A 20,323-nucleotide genomic window follows, 5' to 3' on the forward strand; every position below is an offset into this window, starting at 1 on the left:
GCATCGGCCAAGACGCAAGACAACGCGCTACCCGGAACGGCTCCGAGTTCTACGGGGCCCCTCTGACGTCGGCTCCGGACCTTCGCATCTGTGTGTATGCGTGTGTGTGTAAACCGTGCCGCAGAGAGGCGGCTAGTTTGCGATGACTAACGAACGTTCGCATCACCTTGTATCGGGAGAGGACCGAGTGTTTAAAAACCGCTGTTGTGCGGCTCCTCAGGACACTCTCTCTCAAGCAGTCATGTTAGACTGATGCACTTTCTCAATCAGTTATGTTAGACTGATATAAATACTGTAAATAAACCCATATTCCTCGTTCTCGATTAGAAGCAGTCCTTCCCTTCATCAACGTCCTCAGCGTGGATAAGTTGGACGACGCATGGGCCAGCTACCTTCTAATTCATGCCCGACTCCAATCTTGACAACGGATCACGAGCGATGGGATTGAGCCCCCAATCCTGACAGTATATGCCAAAGCGCGTGATTTTGGCCACCAAACTCTTCCGCGTGTATCGGATCACGTCATCGTAGCGTAGGCCGGAAGTGGTATATTATCGCATGCTTGCGTGCTTGCCGCCAATTTTCCCTCACCATAGATTTGTCGATAGCTGTCCCGTCATTAGGTTAGCAGCCCAGCACGCGCCGCCCCGAAAGCTCACGAATGGGTTCGAGATTAAGTGTGCTTGCCTTAAACGGGCGTGCGAGGGTATATAGGATCTGGGGCCGAATTCACAAAGCTCTTCGTTCATAAGTGTTCTTTGTCATTGGCCGTCAGCTTTAGATAAATATATTCCTAGCATCAGGATTCGCTGAAATTTTCCCTAATGAACAAATTTATCGTAAATATTTTTGTAAGAACCCGCCCTAGGCTGCTATGCGGGATGCCTCGATTTTCGCGCTCGCCTGAGTTTGCTCGATGGTTGTTAGTCAACAAAGATGGCGCGGAGCGCCTGGAACAAGAAGACAATAGAGGTGTACGGGTGAGCATAGATGGCAGCGCAGTGTTGCACGAAAGGAAGAGTGTTAGCTCAGCGATCTCTTGCTCAGTTGAGCGTACAGGGTGGTTTACGGTCGAGCGTACAGGGTGAGGCTTCTCCGTACAGGGTGGTGACACGTCCGCTTGTGCCGCCATATTGTGTCGGAACACGTAAATGCACGCTATGAGGGACAGCTGGAATTTTTGTTGTTCGCTCGCTGATAGAGCAAAAATGTAATTTTCGCACTTTGAACGCTTAAGAACATTACAATACTCGTATTTACATGTCACCTTAAATACAGATGGAGCCACTTAGACTAAAGCACTACAAGAAGTAGTTTCGAGCCCAGTAGATGACTAGTCGTTTCTGTCGCACTTTCGCTTACGTTCACAAGTCTGTTTCGAAAGCAACGTCACCCGCCGTGGTTGCTCAGTGGCTATGGTGTTGGGCTGCTGAGCACGAGGTCGCGGGATCGAATCCCGGCCACGGCGGCCGCATTTCGATGGGGGCGAAATGCGAAAACACCCGTGTGCTTAGATTTAGGTGCACGTTAAAGAACCCCAGGTGGTCAAAATTTCCGGAGTCCTCCACTACGGCGTGCCTCATAATCAGAAAGTGGTTTTGGCACGTAAAGCCCCAAAATATTATTATTATTAAAGCAACGTTAACACATATGATGTATACTTAAAGGTTATCGTTCAGAATACTTGACGCAACTTCGCCTAAACTATAGCTGAGTAATGCCATGAAAAGATGTAGGACTAAACGAGGGGAATAAATACGGCAGCGTTGCCAATAACTCAAGGTACTGTAGTTATGGAGATACAAATCGTGCTCGTGAAAGGTAATAATGGTAAAGAACACATAGCCGAAAGCATAACATTAGCAATGTGCAAGAAAACAAGCTTGGTAGCGGTTTCGATCACGGCCGCAGCTGCCGAAATTCAATGAGGGCAAAATGCAAAAACGCTTGTGTGCGCAGATTTAGGTGCACGTTAAAGAGCCCCTGCTGATCAAAATGATTTAGAAGTTCCCCACAGTGCTCAATAATCATATCGTAGTTCTGACACGTAAAACCCCAGAATTTATAATTTTTCTAAGTGAAAAGCAAGGCACGCGATTTCATTCGCACGGCATTTATAAACACTGATAAATGAACGCCGTCGTTGCAGACATCTAGCTTAAAGCATAAGTCCATGCGTTCGGCTTGTGAATACTTTCGCGCCTGTGGTATAGTATAATATTTCCTGCTTGTGTAAGTATAATGCCTAAACGTTCTGCTGAAAAACACGATTTTTCTTACGTTATGTTATGCAACAACCCATAGATGAGTACAGCAAAATGTGAGGAAGAGCAGCAAATAGCGATACATCTCACTAAACGAAAAGGAAAGTTTACTGACAAAATATATAGCTGTCACTTGAGTAAAACTAGAGAAAGACCAACTCGAAATAACTGAGACGTGTTTCAAGGCAAGTCACCAACACCTTCACTTTCCCGAATGCACAGGAGGCCAAACACATAAACGTGACAGCGTTGACAAAACAAAGCTCATGTAACATGATTCCTACGAACACCGATGGGTCAAAGATTACACTTACGGCGGTTTTATTTCCATATTCCATCCCCCTCGTTACATCTGAATGGGACAATGAGCACAAGTGTAAATGGTGGGCCGTAGCACGACAGAACTCCCCGAGGAAATTTTCATAGCATTTTGATGCTCAGTGCATGTGGTTGTCCGAAATTGAACATAGTGTCCGAGCACACTTGTCATCGACTTGATTAAATGACTGCGACGGCAAATGCCTAGTGCTTCGGAAAATTTCCTGAAGAGAATTTCACACGAAGACACGCATTTAAGCATGATGGCTTAGTAGAACGGTGTGCTTGCAAACTTTTTCCTGAGTTCTCGGGAAAATCAAGTCATAGCTGTCGTTCTTTCGTTCAGCTGAGGCACAGATGTGTATAGCAAATGGGAATGACGGAGCGTTTTTAACTACAAAACTGTCACGCACTTTTCATCTTATGTCAGGAGCCCGAAAAGTGAACTTAGCGAAGACGTCTGCAGCACCGTGGAAATTACAAACACCACGCAAAACTAAAGCGCCGCGCTGAATTATGCACGCACACGTACGACCGCTTCAACAGCTCCAACAGCCGCGCGGTCCTGCTCACAGGGTGTGACCTGTGTGACCACCCTGTAGGGCGGGAGGCGGCGCTGACATCGAGACACCCTAGAGCGGAGTAGAGCGGAGCGTTTTGTTGCGCCACCTGTCGAACAAGGTTGGAGCTACTGTGAAAAGATCAGTATGCTCGCTTCAGGTCCTCGATCGCAGTCATCCACTTCAAATCGTCGCCAAACGGCTTTGTTGCCGAAACCTCTCGCAGGATACAGATGTCCTCTGCAGTGGTGAAACAGCTCTGAAGCTTTTTCATCTGGAAGCGCGCCAGATTCAAGACGAGGCCGACGACCTGCCGCTGTTCTTGCAGGTGCTCGCCATGTTTCTTGCTCTCCCCTGGGGAGAGGATACCAGCCAGCGAGCGGCCCACTTCCTAACAACCCTGGCAGCCGCAGCGTACCGCACATGCGCAGTGGCGTCTCTGCTCGCCCGCTCGGCCCGCTGGCCCGTAAACCACGTAAACCCGCTGAGCTATATCTCTCTAATAAACTGCCGAGATAAATCCACGTACGTCAACACGAGCGCGCCTTGTCATGCCGCTTCCTCGTTTCAAACACAGAAGACTGGGCAATGTTACGCGCCAGCGCCGCTTTTTATTGCGAAAGCAATACTGGCAATACTGCTCGCACTTTCGGCCCATCTGCGGTCGTGGCGCCTCCTTACACAGCTGCGCGTCACGTGACCATGTGACGTCACGCCAAACCGAGAGACGGGGCCCCAGCTCGCGGCATCGATGGTGGAGGCGAAGCCTTGCGCGCCGCTGCTGCGATGCTACCGAGAGAGGGCGCTCGCTGGTGTGACGTCACGCTAGGAAGATAAATGGGGCTACAGCACGGCTCCTCGCAGTGGTCGGCGCGCTACCTTGCGCTATGTCGGATGATGTATAGCCATAAGTTTAACAAAGGGCAACCATGTCCAGACCATCAGCCGAACCAAGGCGCAGCCAAGGGTATTGCTTCGCAATCTTCCAGGCTTAACCAAGCTAAGCCTTCAGCGAATTTTTTGTTATCGACGCAATATCGCAATATCGCAATTCCCATGTACCTCGCGCTATCTATATACACACTCGGCGCAAACCACTTGCCATCTTTTCTAGTGTGCTTTATGGGCGGGTCTCCTCTTTCGGACGTTATCCGTCCATTTGCAGTCGGATGCGAACAGTGCAGACGTGGTGCGTTCTCTAACGCCAACCCTTCCCTTTCTTCAGAATAAATTGAACGATAACATTATTTCTGTAACTTGCGCATGTAATGCACTGAGTGGAGCAATAACCAAATGAGAGAAGGCACCGACAGTTTGACCACGCGACTCCTTTTTCTGCCGCCCGTGAGGTATACGCCCAATCGAATGTAGATAGGCCAGTGAAACTGGAAGCGTGCCAAACGTTGAATTTTATGTCTTGACACGATTAGCTCAAAGACCAATGGAACTAAAATGTTAGGCGTAACCTTAAAGGGAAGCTGAAGAGTCTGTCGAATTCAATAAGACGCTCATATACGGATGCGGGAACCTTATAAACCATGTAGGTAAAATTTGGGTTTTTTTTTTTTCAATTAGGAGCGACGTAATCGTCGGTTGAAATTGCGCTGTAGCTCCGCCCCCCTTTGAGTGAGCGAGTGGAGCGGAGACCGGAAACCGCGGTGTTGTGACGTCAACTCTGCTTCGTTCCTTCGCAGCGTCCGCGACCGTGCCTGACCGCGCTTGTTTCTGCGTGCGTGCCATCGTAATCTGCTTCGATCGATCCTGCATTCCTTTGTTGGTGCGTCTGCGTGCATGTAGAGTGGTAGTCAACGTGCGTGGTAGTCAACGTGAGTGGTAATTAACGTGAGCGGTAGTCAACGTGAGTGGTAGTCAACAGATGAAGGTCACTACACGTACTGCATGAACCGGGAAGCTTTTCACGCGTTTAAACCGTCTTTGTAGATTGCCGACAGCTTTGGACAGCGCACAAATGCCGACGATCGCATCCCCGCTTACGTTCCACGAGGAGGCATGCAGGAACACAACACTAGAGTTGTTTGACCGGAAACGAGCTCACTAGATCGGCGAAAGATCGGCGAGATCACTAGATCGCTTTGCAAGAAACATACTCACCAAAGAGCATTTCCAACACGAGGAGATCCCAAGACTTTGCTTTCGTTCGCGTCGAAAGCACTGCTCGCACCAGCATCGTTTGCTTCTTCGAGAGGCCGGCTCTTCGCAATCGGCTCGTACATGTAGGGAGTAACGCCGAACTCCTCAGAAAAACGCAGTCCCTCTAAATTTTCCATTACCGTCTCAGAAAAACAGCACCAAACTACTTGGCACCGCGCTTCATGTGTAGCGGCATCGGTCGGCAGCGGCAGAGTTGACGTCACGAGGCGCACCGACCAATCACAGGCGGAAACGAGACGCGCGAGCTGGGCGTGTCCGCTGCTGCACTTTTCGTCGAAATAAAATATATTTGCGCTTTCTTTCGCTCAATTTCGATACGATATTCGAATTTGGAGGGTTGAAAACCATTATGAACAGATGTTCACTCATTTTTTCTGGAAAACCTTTCAGCTTCCCTTTAAGAGAGCGGTGTGGAACAGAGAGCGAACGGGGATAGCCAATATTCTAATTGACATTAAGACAACCGGATGGCGCGGATCGCACCTTACACCGTGTCATGGTCTCTACAGGTCCACTACCCCCAGCGGATCCTGTCTCAGCCGGAGGGACCATCAGCCGAGGAGCGCTTCCCAGAGATGAACACCTTGCTCCCTATCATTGGGACGCTTCAGCAGCTGCACCTGGAAATGATGGTGTCTCCGTACAACCATTCCGGGCACTTGCTGCAGCCCGTGGTTCTGCAGCGCTTCCCTTACCCGAGCTACATCCAGTACAAGGACACGCAGAACTACGCGCTGGTGCTCACCCGGTTCTGTGTCGGCATGCTGATCCCCTTCGCTTTCTTCGTTGCCATGCTCAGCGAAGAGAAGGTCACAGGTATAACCGAGTTTACTGAATATCGGAGCGAGTCTTCTGCGGTACCGTGCTCCCGTTGTTTGAGGCGCAACACTAGGCAAAAGCAGGAGCCATTACAAAACGCATAGCGAAAGACTATGTGCTGAACGTGGCGGTCTCGTACTGCTTAAAGTTTCGCTACGACGCACTCTGAATCATCATCACCATCATCATCAGCCTGGTTACGCCCACTGCAGGGCAAAGGCCTCTCCCATACTACTACCCCAGTCACGTACTAGTTGTGGCCATGTTGTCCCTGCAAACTTCTTAATCTGATCCGCCCACCTAACTTTCGTCGTCTGATTTTCACAAGGGGAAAGGGAGGAGGGGCAGTATTGGAGAGAATCGATAGTCGAGGTACGTGGTAGATAATTTAGAGTTGTGATAGAGAAGTCACTGGAGAGACGTGATATCCTCATTATCATCATCCTCATCGACGCAATCGCCATCTCGCAGGCATGAAAGAGATGCTCCGGCTGGTCGGCATAGGTGACTGGGTGTACTGGTCCAGCCACTACCTGAGCGCGGCCTTCTTTCACGTCATCATAGCGACGCTCATGATGCTGTTCGTGTGCGTCAAGAGGAACGAGGAAGGGCGCTCCTTCATCCAGTACAGCGACCCCATGATCGTGTTTTTCATCCTGCTGTGCTTCGGAAGCTCATGCACTATGCACGCCACGCTACTGTCCATGTTCTTCAAGAGTCGTGAGTTAACGCAGTGTATGCCTGCAGCTGCAGCTATACAGGGTGTTCAAAGTTAGACTTTCAGGGCTTAAAAAAAATGCGAACAGGAGTACACAGAGGCCATTTTCTGCCTAGGTTATCGGCTGGCGGTCGCAAACTGTGAGGGTAATTGTCGTCGGAATGTCAGCATTTAATTAAATTCAATAATTACCTTTTTATTTACTGCAGTTAGCATGTATGTTTATGTTGAAAACTCAGAGGCGGTGCCAGTTGGTGACTATACCATTTTGTAGAATTTTAGTAATGCGCCTGTGTCCTGAGATATGCTCGTCTGAAATTTCAGCCCAAGCCGTCTAATTACGAATGCGAGGCGCCTCCCTAGTGTGACGCAGCTGTTGCGTATGGCGCTTCGCCTGACAAGAATGTGGGGTGATGTGCGAAGGTAATTACTTTTCGTTCTCGGCCAGCGTCGCCATTCTTGGCCAGCGAAACCGAAGAATGACTGTGTGGGTGACGTGAGACGAGCGCTGTTTCTTTGAGCAATTGCTAGTAGAGTGGGTGACAAGACGCCGTGTCGCTTAAGACTTCTTATGCTCTGAGGTGCAGCAATACTGTCCTGCTTTTTTTTTATTATAATGGAAGGTTTGTTTGCAGAATGATCGAAATTAATGCCATCTCGCAACATAAAGCGACAGCGTCAGCTGCCATACAGCAAATTATTAATCGCTTCAGTTTCCAGGGCGCCTTGCACATGTGTAAAAAGAATTTACCACCCTGGATAGTCAGCGTTTAGTAAACGCGTGGTAAGGTCCCGTATTCTCTATGTCACCTTTTTAAACTTAGAACGCATCTACCAGTCCTCATGCCATAGCATGAAATTCTACCAACGCAGTCAAATTCATATTTATTTAGTTACACACAGCTCGGATTCCGGCATTACTTCGGAAGAAGTGGGACTAAAAGAATAACAACTACAAGAAGAAAAAAAACAAGTACAGTGTAAATTTATGTCCCACATACAAACAAAACGTACAAACATTTTAGAGATTTGCTTCGAATATACCATTGTTTACACAATATTAGTTTCGAGTGATATAAAATCTTATTCAACTTAGAATTATTACAATCGCCAAGAAACCAACGGTATAAATATGTTCGAAATGCTTGCCTTCCGCCGCAACGCACCACATGAACCGCTCTCGCGTCGAGTCCAGAACTCTGCGCAGCAGTTCCTAGTCGAAGCTTCTACAGGCGGTAACTATTCTCATCTTCATGTCGTTGACATCGGTGGGCTCAACTGGGTAAACGCGATCTTTCATGTAGCCCCACAAAACGAAGTCCAGTGGAGAGAGATCAGGGAATCTCGGGGGCCAAGACATCCCTCCTTCGCGTCCAATCCACTGCCGTGGAAAGTTAGTTTAACGAGTTCTTTGCAGTGGAGGAGAAATGTGGTGGCGCCCTGTCATACTACAACCAAACTTGCCGCAGTTCGTTAAGATGGAGACTCGAGGCAAATTTGTCGACGACACCAGCAAGAATTTCGTGCGCATAATTCTTTCCATCAAGGTTCCCTTCGAAGAAGTGATGGCCAATGATCCCGTCCCCAAGTATGCCATTTCATACATTTAGACCCCAGGGAATTTGGTGGTTGTGTTGCGGCAGTCAGTGAGGATTTCCTTGCAACCTGTAGTGAGCATTGTGAATGTTCACTGTGCCGTTCCTGCAAAATCGGGGCTCATCAGTCCAAATCACTCCTTGCACGAAATCATTGTCTTGGTAAATTTTCGTTAGGACCCAATTACAAAAGTCTGCCTGTTTCTCAAAATCTCCCTCACTTAGGTCCTGATGAAGACTAACATGGTATGGATGAAGTTCATGCTTTTTTGGAACGTTGTGCACTGTTCCCACGCTTTTCCCGCATTGTTTAGAAATCTCTCTGATGCTTACATTTGGCATTGCATGCACTCAAGCAAGGACGTCAATTTCAAAGTCCTCAGCAATGATGCTCTTCTTGGGCTGTCTTTTTTAGTGAACTGAGCCTGTTGTGTGAAAATGTCTGAAAATGCTAACAAATGTTGCTTTGCTTGGTTCTCGCCTATCCGGATGGTGAGACGCGTACAGACACATTGCTAACGAGGCATTGCCGTTCATCTCTGCCATTTATAGCACTACATCAATTTTTTTCTGCCGTAGAATAGTAGCTCGAACCACACGAAGCAGCCATTTTTCAATGAAGAGGTCCCAACTCAGGACTTGCTTCTTCCAACGGCCCAGCTTAGTAGAAGCAATCAGTGGCAAAGGCAAAGGCACATAATGGAAGCTCAGGGGTTCACTGGATGCGCTTGCAAGGCGATGCCTGATCCGTTCGGCACTTTCGGAAAACCGCGAAGAATAAAAAAAAAATCGTCAGGCATACACGAATGAAGTGCATTACTCCCACCAGCGACTCTATAGCGTATAACTATTCCAATATGTTATTCCAATCTCCTGACGTCAAATTTGCGTAACCGCCGACACAAGCATCGGGCGGTGACCCGCAGGGTTGTCTGAAAAGACCTATCAAACACTCTCCTCGGTCATAGGAGGTCACTTTTGTTTGCTTGAAAAACGAATAACATTGCATACACCGAGCAGCTTGTCTTATCTAATTGGCTGACAAGAGGTGAGGAGCACGCTCAAGTGGAAAGGGATTTGATGGGGCTGTGCCACTGCACTGAAAATCGATAACTGGATGGAGAGGGTGGTGCCGGCGTCTGCGATTGGCCTGCTTTCCCTTACTTAGCTTGCGATGGCTGGTCAAAAATCGCGGCGGCATGCAACGGAAGCTTAAGAATGACGCTAAAATGGATCGTCAGAAAAGAAGAGTTGGCAGAACAAAGTCGTAAACGTGTCGAAAGTGCTCGAAAACGTTACACGGCCACGCAAGAAGTTTTATTATACGCAAATAAACCCATGCTATCCGGCAGGTGCGAGTAGCCTGTGCCTGATCGATCGGCGGCCGCCATCTTTTATTCCTTTCAAAACGGGCATGCCTGCGGCTATTCAGAAGAAAATTCAGTTTTGTTGGGCATATTAATGCATCTTTAACGCGTAAACGTCACTTTGACGCAGGGAGATTTAGCGGTTTTATGACGTCGCATGACAGGCAGGTGAAATGGGTGCAGCCCGAAAACTTTTGGCTAATAGTAGGTGGCTAATGACAAAAAGGCGTTGGATTAGAAATAACTATTTTTCTTCTGTTCGATGAAATCATGCCTAATTAGTGTGTACACGCCTTATCAAATGGGGAGCTATCGCGGTTTTCGTGACGTCGAGTGACAGAGAGGTTAAGTGGGGGTGGTCCAAGAAAGTTTGTGACCAATCGCGGAGGGCTAATTGCACAATTGAAATAGAAAAGTTTGGAAGAGCTTTACGTTATAGCGCACCAGTTCACAGTCGTCCTTCTATTTTACAGCAGTTTTTCAGGCGTAGGCAATACAGAGCCCTCAAATCACACACTTCGGACAGGTACAGCGTCTCCGGAACACCACTGGCAACTAAGGTGCTGCCTGGCAGCTGTTACCTTTGTTTCATGCTTAGAGCTTGCATGACTTTGAGCCTCCGAAATGCAAAAATAAATAAAACCAAAGCCAGTATCGTAATCCTGCACTTGATTACTTCGACAGTACGCGTACGGTGGCACCGCGCTTTGTCGTCAACTCTGCAAGTCATTGCTTCAAAAAAGAACTCGGCCAAGCCGCCGCGCAATGTCATCCTTCGGTTTCGCTGGCCACGACCGAAGACGGTGGCCAAGAACGAAAAGTAATCATCGTCGCCTGTGACTCCGCATTCTTGTCAGACGGAGCGTCATACGCAACAGCTGTGTCACACTAGGGAGGGGCCTCATAGCGGGTGCCGCCGTCGCGCATGCGTAATTAGACGGCTTGGGCTGAAATTTCAGACGTGCAAATCTCGGGACACAGGCGCGTTACTAAAATTGTACAAAATGGCATGGTCACCAAATGGCACCGCCTCTGAGTTTTCAACGTAAACATACATGCTAACTGCAGTAAATAAAAAGTTAATTATCGAGTTTAATTAAATACTGACATTATGACGACAATTATCCTCAAAGTTTGCGATCGCCTGGCCGCATAACCTAGGTAGAAAAATGCCTTCCGTGTACTCCTCTTCACATTTTTTCAGCACCCGGAAAGCCTACCTTTGAACGCCATGTATATGAGCACGCTTCCATTTATCAATGACCGCAGGTTCGCTCTTCTACAAAGCGCGCACTAGGCATAATATAAATTTAGGGTTCAGACTGAAGCTCTCAATAATTCGCTCAAGCTGACTGGCTCGTTGGAGCTGACTCGTTAGAGCAAAAGCGAGACCTCCTGCACTGAGCGCAAGCCTCGGCTGTGATGAGTTGGACATCGGCAAGGTTTCCATGCAGCTACGAAGAACACGGCACTAAATCAAGAAAGGGATTTCTAGCTGCAGGCGAAATCACTATTGCGGCTCTTTGCTAAAAGGGCGAATGAGAAGGCAAGTCTATATTATTTGCGGATCACTTTAGGTTCTGTTGATGGGCGCTTCCACCGACAATTGGCCTTTCAGTTGGTTTAATCGAGTGGTTCGGTTACTACAACAGAGCCTTTAAAGGGGCCATCGCATGCCCAGCCATATCGTTTTTTATTCCAGCAAAAAATACAGGTATCTTTCACATAATGCACAATCTTCAGAGCTCTACGAACTATAATCATTCTAAAATTAAACGCTCAAAGCTTTCTCCATCGGCAGCTGCCGCCATGTTGATCTACGTGTGATGTGGAGAGCCATGACCCTCTGAGGGTTGTTTGCAGTGCACAGACCATCCGGTTACTCTGTAATGCTGACACGAAAGGTAGATATTCTCACACTTCAGTAATAAAGGACAAAAAAAGGTTCAAGGGTTTTACGTGCCAAAAACCATCATCCGATTATGAGGCACGTGGTCGTGAGGCATTCCTGAAAAAATTTGACCATCTGCAATGGGAGCGGTTAGAATATTGTTTTGTAGTGTAACGTTTACGCAAATTTATGTTTGTATCATGTGGTAATCGATGTCGTCTTTTTGTGGTGCTGACTAGAAAAAGAAAGGCAGAGACGAGTCAAATGCTTTATTTTTTACTACGAAAAACTTTGTCAACTCCCGGCCGCGTCTCGAACTCCGAGAACCCTTGACAACAAGGTAACGTAATTATAGATAACAAGATACATGGGAGCTATCTCCACCCATTATGGTTGTCGATATATATTGGATGAGTTTACTTTTGCATAGACTTGCTACTGTCGCTGTATTCTAAACGAACATTCCGACCAAAACGAGTACAAATCCCGCCTTGGCTGTATATGTTCCGCGACCAACGTCTTACAAAGCGTTTAGATGGAATCGAGCAACTTTTCTCGGTTCTAGTACGTCAGCCAGTTATATTTAACGACAAGGGACACCGTTTATGAGCAATGGACAATCGAAATAAAGTAAACTTCCCGCCGCGCGCTCTCTCGCCACGACGAAGCGATGCTACGCGCTCCCACTTCGACGCAAGCACGATCGCAGCGCTGGCGTCTCCATTGGTGGTCCTCGTACCCATTAAGCGGAGTTGGAGGCAGTTACCGCACTGAGGCGCGGCTTTGTCTCTCATATCGTCCCACTGGCCCGCTGGAAAGCTACACGAAGGGGACAGCAAGGAAGTAAGGCCCCAGCTGAATGTTGGGTACTTTCGTTTTGGTTTTTCTTTAATTACGGTGCTACTTCCGATTCAGGCAGGCGCTTCACTACGCGAGATTGGTATTCGGGATTCCTCGCGTCGGCAGACCCCGCCTCTGGATCTAGGTCAAATTAGAGACCAATCAGAGGGCGCCGCTCTGAGACCGCCTCGCCAAGCAGAGGGCTCGCCGTGGCATCCCGTGGCGGGCGCGGTACCTATACGCGATGCAGCACGCTGAGCCGAACACTGCGGCCACGCGCAGCTGTTGTGTGCAGCCCGGAAGTGCACAGATGACTACTTGGTCTTTTTTTTTGTTTTTGTGATCGCAGAGTTTTATATGTTTCTTATAATACAAAATTTCAATAATGGTATCACTGAAAACGTCTTCGTGATCATGAAATCTGCCATTACTTGTGGGACCCGGATGCCTGCTCGCGAGAAAAGTTGCTGACGACACTACGAGCGAGATAGCTAGCGATTTTCTTTTACTCTTTTTGACAGAAGTTTGCAAGTTCCCTGCAGCCTGAAGTGCCATAGTATTTGGCTCACATGTTCACAGGAGCCTCGTCTGCAACGTTTTCTTACTGCATTCAGAGGGTCTTTCAGGACCACAAACGTTTTGCAGGCAGATTGTTCTTGTAGTATCGCTATATTAAACTAGGCAATGACAGGGATTCGGTCTTTTTCGTTGTGACCTATTCCAAGTAAATAGCTCAAACGAAACACGGACTGGAGAAGGACACGACGCATACGCACATGTGTCACTACACGTGGTCCAACCTATCGTTGCAGTCGCCCTGTGAAGCTCAAACCTTCCGTACGAACAGTCCATGAATGCTAGCCAAAGCAATGAGTTAGGTGGTACAGTTGCAGAGTTCCGAATTTTGATTTCCACACATTTACACTACTGGCCCTAAAGCATTTGCTTTATTATATTCTGTCGGCCAAGCCTGCATTTTCTTACGTGCAAGACTGTGCACAACTGTGATTTACACGATGAATGCTTCCAGAGAACAGTAATTACAGCGAATATTAATTTGCCGAAAACTCATTATATATATAGTGCGGGGAGCACATGGGTGACACGCGTTCGGAGTTGTAACAAGTGACACTCCAGCACTTTCAAAAAGAGAGAAAAGTTCGGAGTGAGATGGAGGTTTGAAGTGACTAGATGTGGTCGAACAAAAGGTTGTTCGAACAAAAAGTGTGGTCGCACAAAAGGTCGTTCGAACAAAAGGTCGTTCGACGACACTTCCGAAAGAGTGTATATATTACGTCCCCGACACAGTGCAAGTACAGCTCTACCCTGCTTATAAAACCACGTCTTTCACAAACTCCATGACATGGATCGTCAATGTCAGAATGGTGCATTGACACCTGCAGCTCAGAACATTGGCAAAGGCACAAATTATTGATTGTAACATTTTTTATTATACTTCCCGTAATGAGAAGACTAATTGTAGTGTCCTAATTCTTCAACATACTGCGCAACATCATCCCGTAGCATAGCTTTCCTTTGAGCTAGTTGCCCATACAAACGGACACGAAGAGACACACATGACGCCCGTCCTGTTTATGTGTCTCTTTGTCTTTGTTTTTTTTTCGCGCCTTAATACTGACAGCAATTATTCGGTGACGCGGAAGATTCAACTTTTTTTACGCGCCTGCATACTTCGCAGACAGCACCACTTTGCCTAGAAATTCTCTGTGAGTAATATGCGTTAACCGAAAATAGGCATAATTAATGTTGATTTTCGGTTAGCGCATACTTTCACGGTCTGTTCGAACGGTCCTGCCTGTATAGCGTAGGCGTGATGGGGAGCCGTTCCCGGGCATGCGGAAGCTACTTTCATCTAGCGCTGTTAGCGGGACGTATTGGCCATTAGCGCAGTCTACTGCATGTATAATCACATTGTTACGGGTGTAAATACAGATGAAAATATATTTACAAGCTATTTACAGAGGACAGCAAAACAAGCAAGTTGGCGGATAATCCATACACTTAAAGCTTCCCGCCATCATCTTCCCCACGAGGAGCAACGTCGTCGTCCTCGTAATGCCCGCAGTATCGTGACATTGGCATCCAGTCTCGAAAGTGTCGACCCGACGCTCGCTAGAAGCTGGTGGGCGAAAGGTGGGCGTAAGTAAGTAAAATTGGTCGCTCGTGGCAGGATGCGGTTAGGATCGGAGTATCTCGACAGCAGCTTCTCCGAAAGGTCAACGCACCGAGACGAAAACCAGAGAAGGACGAGGTCACCCGCAATTATGCAGGCGGGCCAGTGGCTGCGGTCGTGCAAACACGTCTGACGTTTTCGCTGCGCAGAAAGACAAAGACGGGCAACCTAACGTGCCTTTCCTGCTGTAGCAATGGAGTCGCGAGCATACTCAGTTGACAACTGATTGCACTCAGCGGTCAACTTACGTACTCAGCTGAGTTGACAGTTAAGAGCACATAAACAGCTTACCAGTGGACGTGGCGAACAACGTTTACGCCGTCGCGCAGCCCACAGTGCCGTGGCCGGCGCCATGGTGTACTGGACGTTCAGCTGTGTCATGCCGTTCCTACTTCTGGAGAACGACGGAGGCCAGGGCTACCACTTCATCAGGCGCCGGCACAAACTCGCCACCTGCGTCTTTCCCGGCATGAGCCTGCACTGGAGCTTCCGCGTGCTGGAGCGCTTCGAGAAGTTTGGTGAGCGCTGCGTTTCCCGTTTCCTCGCTCCTTAAGACTCGAGGACAGACATTTCGCAGGTCAAGCTAGAACTTGGGGTACAGCTCAGTCATGCCAAATGTCATGTTTCTGAATGCGTGCTTCGAACTGGCGGGAGTTGCAAAGGAAGCGGATAAAGAGATCTTGCAGAGACGCCTAAAGCGATGTCGGAGTTTGAAAAGTTCATTACCTCCGTTACAACATCAAGCAGTACGGGTTAAAGCCCAACAAAACACTAATGAGAACACCGCCAAACAAGTCACATCACTTATTGGGTGTCCATTTCGCTTACGAATTTCGCAGTGACTTTCGGAGCCAACTGGAGCAACTTCTACGACCGCAACGCCACTCCAGACAACGTGACACTAGCAGAGATCGTGTTCATAGGCCTGATATGCGACTGTTTCATCGTGGCCGCAGTCTGGTACCTAGACAACGTGGTGCCCGTGGGTCCAGGAATCGCCAAGCCTTTCTACTACCCGTTTCAGGTGCTCGCTAATACCCGGCGCGGGTGGCGCAATCGTTTTAGCGTTTCGATTCACGGGACGGGGTCACAGGCTGGTCTCCATGTTACTATGGCTACGTCCGTCTTGAAGACGTGCATTATAAGAAAAATCTACATATTTGAAGATACTAGTCTGTCCCATGACTATAGCAGCCTTATCCTTAATTAAGGCTATAAGATAATTTATCTTAGACGACAGCCAGCGTAACCTACACCTATGATTACAGAAACTTAGCAATAATTCTAATCACCTTGTGCGGAACAATATATCTGACACGAGGGTCAGACAGCGATTACAAGCAATGTTCTTTTTTCATGCACGTTTCGGGACGTCTGTCGCCCATATCATAATGTTATGATGACAGGGGGCAACATCAGATTATCGCCATGGTGTCAAAGTAGGCAACAAACAAAGAAAAGAAAAAACTTAATTGCCTTCATCAAAGCAATTTTCCTTGACCCCTGCAGTGAATGTGTAAGCCATTGGGCAAATCAAGCACCCTTTATACACCCATTAGGATGCTAAAGTAAGTAGTGTCTATTGTTGAAGTCGCACGTCCTTGCCTAAATGCCCTTGCATGCGTATTACTGTCTGTGGCGTAATTTATTCTGGAGGACACCTATATGTCTGCGTACTTGTCGTAATAACTCATATTCTTGGCAAATGATGAGCCATAACTCGCTAAATGTGCGTAGTGCTATTTGTAACTTTGGTCGTATTGATGATAGAAGAGGCTGCATACTTGATCGCGATACGTTACGCTATCACTCGCGATGTAGATGTGAGCTGCAAGCAAGCAATGTGAGAATGTCTTGGTCTTTGTTAGCTGTAGCATTGACTCGTACCTCGCATTGATATAATCGATCAGATTACAGGGATTCACCTCGCGAGTACCTTTCCCCACTGCCTACCTTTCCGCAGTACCTTTTCCAGCCAACGAGGGAAGTAAGCAGCTGTATTGCAGCTGTCACGAAGCCTTTGCGTCAACTTGTTTTACGAAGGACATATTGTAGGTGATACTTTTGTAAGCACTGTTTTAACAACCGCGGCTTTAACAATATGTAAATTTCGCACGAGAAACCCCACCGTTCAGGTTTTTACCGTGTGCCATGAAAAATTTGGCAAAATAATGCACAATAGTTTTTAAACGAAAAGCTAAACTAACATTTTTGTTAAGCCGCATAAACATTGTCATATTATTATCGTTATCATCAGGAAATTTATTTTCACTGCAGGATGGATACCTTTTCCTGTCGATCTTTATTTATCCCTGGTTTGCACAAGCCCCATGCGTGCAAATTTCCTAATTTCATCGCACCACACAGTTCTCTGCCGTCACCGATTGCGATGCCCTTCGCCTGGCACCCATTCTGTGGATCTTACTAGAACACCGGTTATCTGCTCTACACATCAGATGGTCGGCCCAACTTCATTTTTTCCTCTTAATGTCAGCCATAATTTTGGCTACCCGTGTTTCCCCTCTAGTCCACACCACTATCTTTTAACGTTAGACCTTTTAGATTTCTCGTTCGGTCTCTCTTTGCGCGATCCTTAACTTTTACTCAAGCTTCTTTGTTAACGTCCAAGTTCCAGCCCGTATATAAGCACTAGTAGAATGCAATGAGTGTTTATACCTTTCTTTTCCCGGACAGCGGGAAAGCGGTTGGTCATGACTTAATAATGGCTCCCGTGTACGCTCCAATCCATCTTACCCTTCTGTAAATTTCCTTCTCGTGATCAGGGTCCCTTGTGAGTATTTGGCCTAGATAAAGGTGCCCTTGCACAGATTCTGGAGGTTTACTACCAAACATAAATTCTCGTTCTCTTACCAGGCTGTCGAACCTTTGTCTTCTGCTATATTAATATTCAACCCTACTTTTACACATTGTCGGACACGATCCTCAATAATTTCTTTTAAGTCATCTCCAGAATCGTTGAAGGCAATGTCATCAGCTAATTGTTGAGACATACTATGCCTTGGAAGTTAATTAATAGTAATATAATACACGGATTTATATATAAACAAAACATACGTAACTGCAGCAGAGAAACACTGAGAGACTAGAACCAGAGTCCTTCCATATTTTTCTGGTCACGAAACTCCGCCGTCACGCTATGGGAGAGGTTCATATGCTGCCCAAAGGTGCCGCGACGCGGCGCCACTGTGCCACAGAGGGCATCGTTCGCGTACCGAAACGCGCGCGCAGTGCGAGGCAAGCTGAGTGGTCGGGTGCGTTATGTGCATGTGCTGCGCTATTTTTAGAGTGCTGGGCTGTTTGGTTGAAGTGGCGGGGTGGGACAACGATGCCGAACACGTGTTGCGTGCCTGGGTGCCGTTCCGGCTACAAGGGCACGACCGAAAAGGTGTCGTTGTTCTGTTTACCTAATAACAAGGAGCAGCGCGAGAAATAGAAGCGGGCCATACCGCGGCAGGAAAGTGGCGGTTTTAATTTCGAATCGAAGTATACGCGTGTGTGCGCGAAACACTTTGACGCCTCGGACATCGTCACTGCGTACAATTTCAACATCAACGGCAACGACGTGTCCCTGGAGCATGAGAAGCCGACGCTGAAGACTAACGCCGTTTCAAAGATGCTTTTAAAAAACTTCTTGCATTGTGAATGGTGGACCATTTATGACCGGACGCCTCTGTACTATCTGTATTTCGCTCCGCTTGTTTTACATGATAAATAAATGATCGTGCTTGTATTGTGTTTTTGCACCAACACGTTTTATTTCTTTTCTTAATCGAATTATAAAGTTTTTTTTTTTATTTTTCGACCATGATAAGAATATCAGGACCGGTGATTGCAACATTTTAACACATTGTAAATAGTTGCGAATTAAGAACCAAAATACCTAGTCTCGTCGTTTCTGCGTCGAAACCACGAGCAGCGTGAATAAGTGCTGGGCTTACTGACGCTTCTAAACGACTGCTTGCTAAGGCAATTGCCTCATTACAGCTAGTTTCAACTGAACCTAACACTTCAGGTTCGCCTTAATCCGTTGTTAAAAGCCGCACCGAAGACATTTAGTAGCGGAGTTCGTCTTGCATTATCTTATTCAGAAATGGCATCGCTTTGCAAGAAATCTTAAGCGCATGGAGCAGCTCAGTTCGCTTTTCTTTGTCATGAAGTATTCTACGGTAGCAGCCCTTTGCAATAGCAATTTCATTCTTTTGGTCTCGTTATAAGATACTGCCCACAGAGTCCTTCTCTGCCACAGTTTAACAGAAACTGAACAGCTGTGCTCGGCGAACAATCTGGCGCTATGCGCAACGGAGAATTGGCGCTTACTCATCTGGTGATAAGTGGGACCACTGGCGTTTTGTTGCGAATGCGCGGTGTTTAATTTAAGGCAAATATTAAAAAGCGGAGCCCACCGAAGCGTTGAGGCGAACGGCGATGATGAAGAAATCCGGACCGAGACCGCCCGGCCGTGTACAGCGGACGCACTTCGACGGGGGCGAAATGCAAAACACCCGTTTATTTAAATTTAGGCGCATTTTAAAGGATCCCAGGTGATCAAAACTAATCCCGAGTCCCCCACTACGGCGTGCCCCATAATCGTATCGCGGTTCTGGCTCTCAAAATTCCAGATCTTTCTTTTTTTTTTCGGTCTGAGACCACCGCAAGCTCCATGTTATGAGCGGCTTTTTTTTTCGTCCCGTGCGCTCATATCATCGCAGAAGACACGCTGAGGCAGTAATTTAATTATATTCAATGTTAAAAATAGTTACGTGAAACTAAAGCGATGGTTGAGGAAGTTGAGAAAGCTAGAATACCGAGGCTGCCCCACACACAACCACAGCGGCAGCAGCGTTCGCATGCCCTCTCATGCACGGTTGCGCCTCTAGCGGCGGGCGCTGGCGCTATATGAAACTGAGGCGGCAGTTTCCTGACCAGAAAAAAACATGGAAGGACTCTGCTAGAACGTAGCAAGACAACTAGGAAAGACAATAAGAGAAGTCACAATCTGTGTATGCATTGTAAATGTGCCATATCATAAAGAAATTGTACAACAGGGGCTGGAACGAGGAAGGAAGCTTTCAGGGTTGTTTTGTGGTCACAGGGTTCGACAGGATTTGCATGGCGCCGGCTCCTGACCCAGTACGCAATTTACCACTAACGAAAACCCGAGTGTCGGGCCGGGGGACGCTTGTGCCAATTTAGGTGGTAATTAATTTGGTGTTTTGTGGCGGAAGGGCCGCCAACTTAGACAAACGGCCAACTCCGGTTTTTCATTAAGGTACATGTGAAACGGAGAATTGGTCTCATTAGAAAACCGCCAATATCATCACAATAAAATTTATTGCATTTAAGAGGCGCACCTGAAGCCTATCAAAACTAGAAAGTAGAATTTTGATCAAAGGGCCTCCAGTCGTTTACAAAAATTTGTCTAAACTTGGCAACACAAGGACAAACTAAAGCGCCAGGTCTACAAATTTAAAAGTACAATTACGGAAAACAGACATTGCAGTTTTGTAAACGGCATCCGAAACGGACAGCTGTTATAAGAGACTTTGTATCTTGCGTGAAGAGTT

At 47.3% G+C, this 20,323-nt stretch overlaps 1 protein-coding gene across 5 annotated transcripts in view; it reads left to right on the plus strand.

Annotated features, from left to right (window-relative positions):
* The window catches only part of LOC142572856 (phospholipid-transporting ATPase ABCA3-like), a 111,249-nt gene that overhangs the window by 10,660 nt on the left and 80,266 nt on the right, over positions 1 to 20,323 (plus strand). For 4 of the 5 annotated variants that reach the window (XM_075682260.1, XM_075682261.1, XM_075682262.1 and 1 more), the window contains exons 2-5: positions 5,824 to 6,130; positions 6,605 to 6,853; positions 15,068 to 15,256; positions 15,578 to 15,762. In XM_075682260.1, coding sequence (XP_075538375.1) covers positions 5,824 to 6,130; positions 6,605 to 6,853; positions 15,068 to 15,256; positions 15,578 to 15,762 — 930 coding nt within the window. Of the gene's footprint in view, positions 1 to 5,823; positions 6,131 to 6,604; positions 6,854 to 15,067; positions 15,257 to 15,577; positions 15,763 to 20,323 lie in introns of those variants that run through there. The other variant, XM_075682264.1, reaches the window with a different exon arrangement.

Source organism: Dermacentor variabilis, chromosome 2 (genome assembly GCF_050947875.1).
Source record: "Dermacentor variabilis isolate Ectoservices chromosome 2, ASM5094787v1, whole genome shotgun sequence".
Taxonomy (NCBI): domain Eukaryota; kingdom Metazoa; phylum Arthropoda; class Arachnida; order Ixodida; family Ixodidae; genus Dermacentor; species Dermacentor variabilis.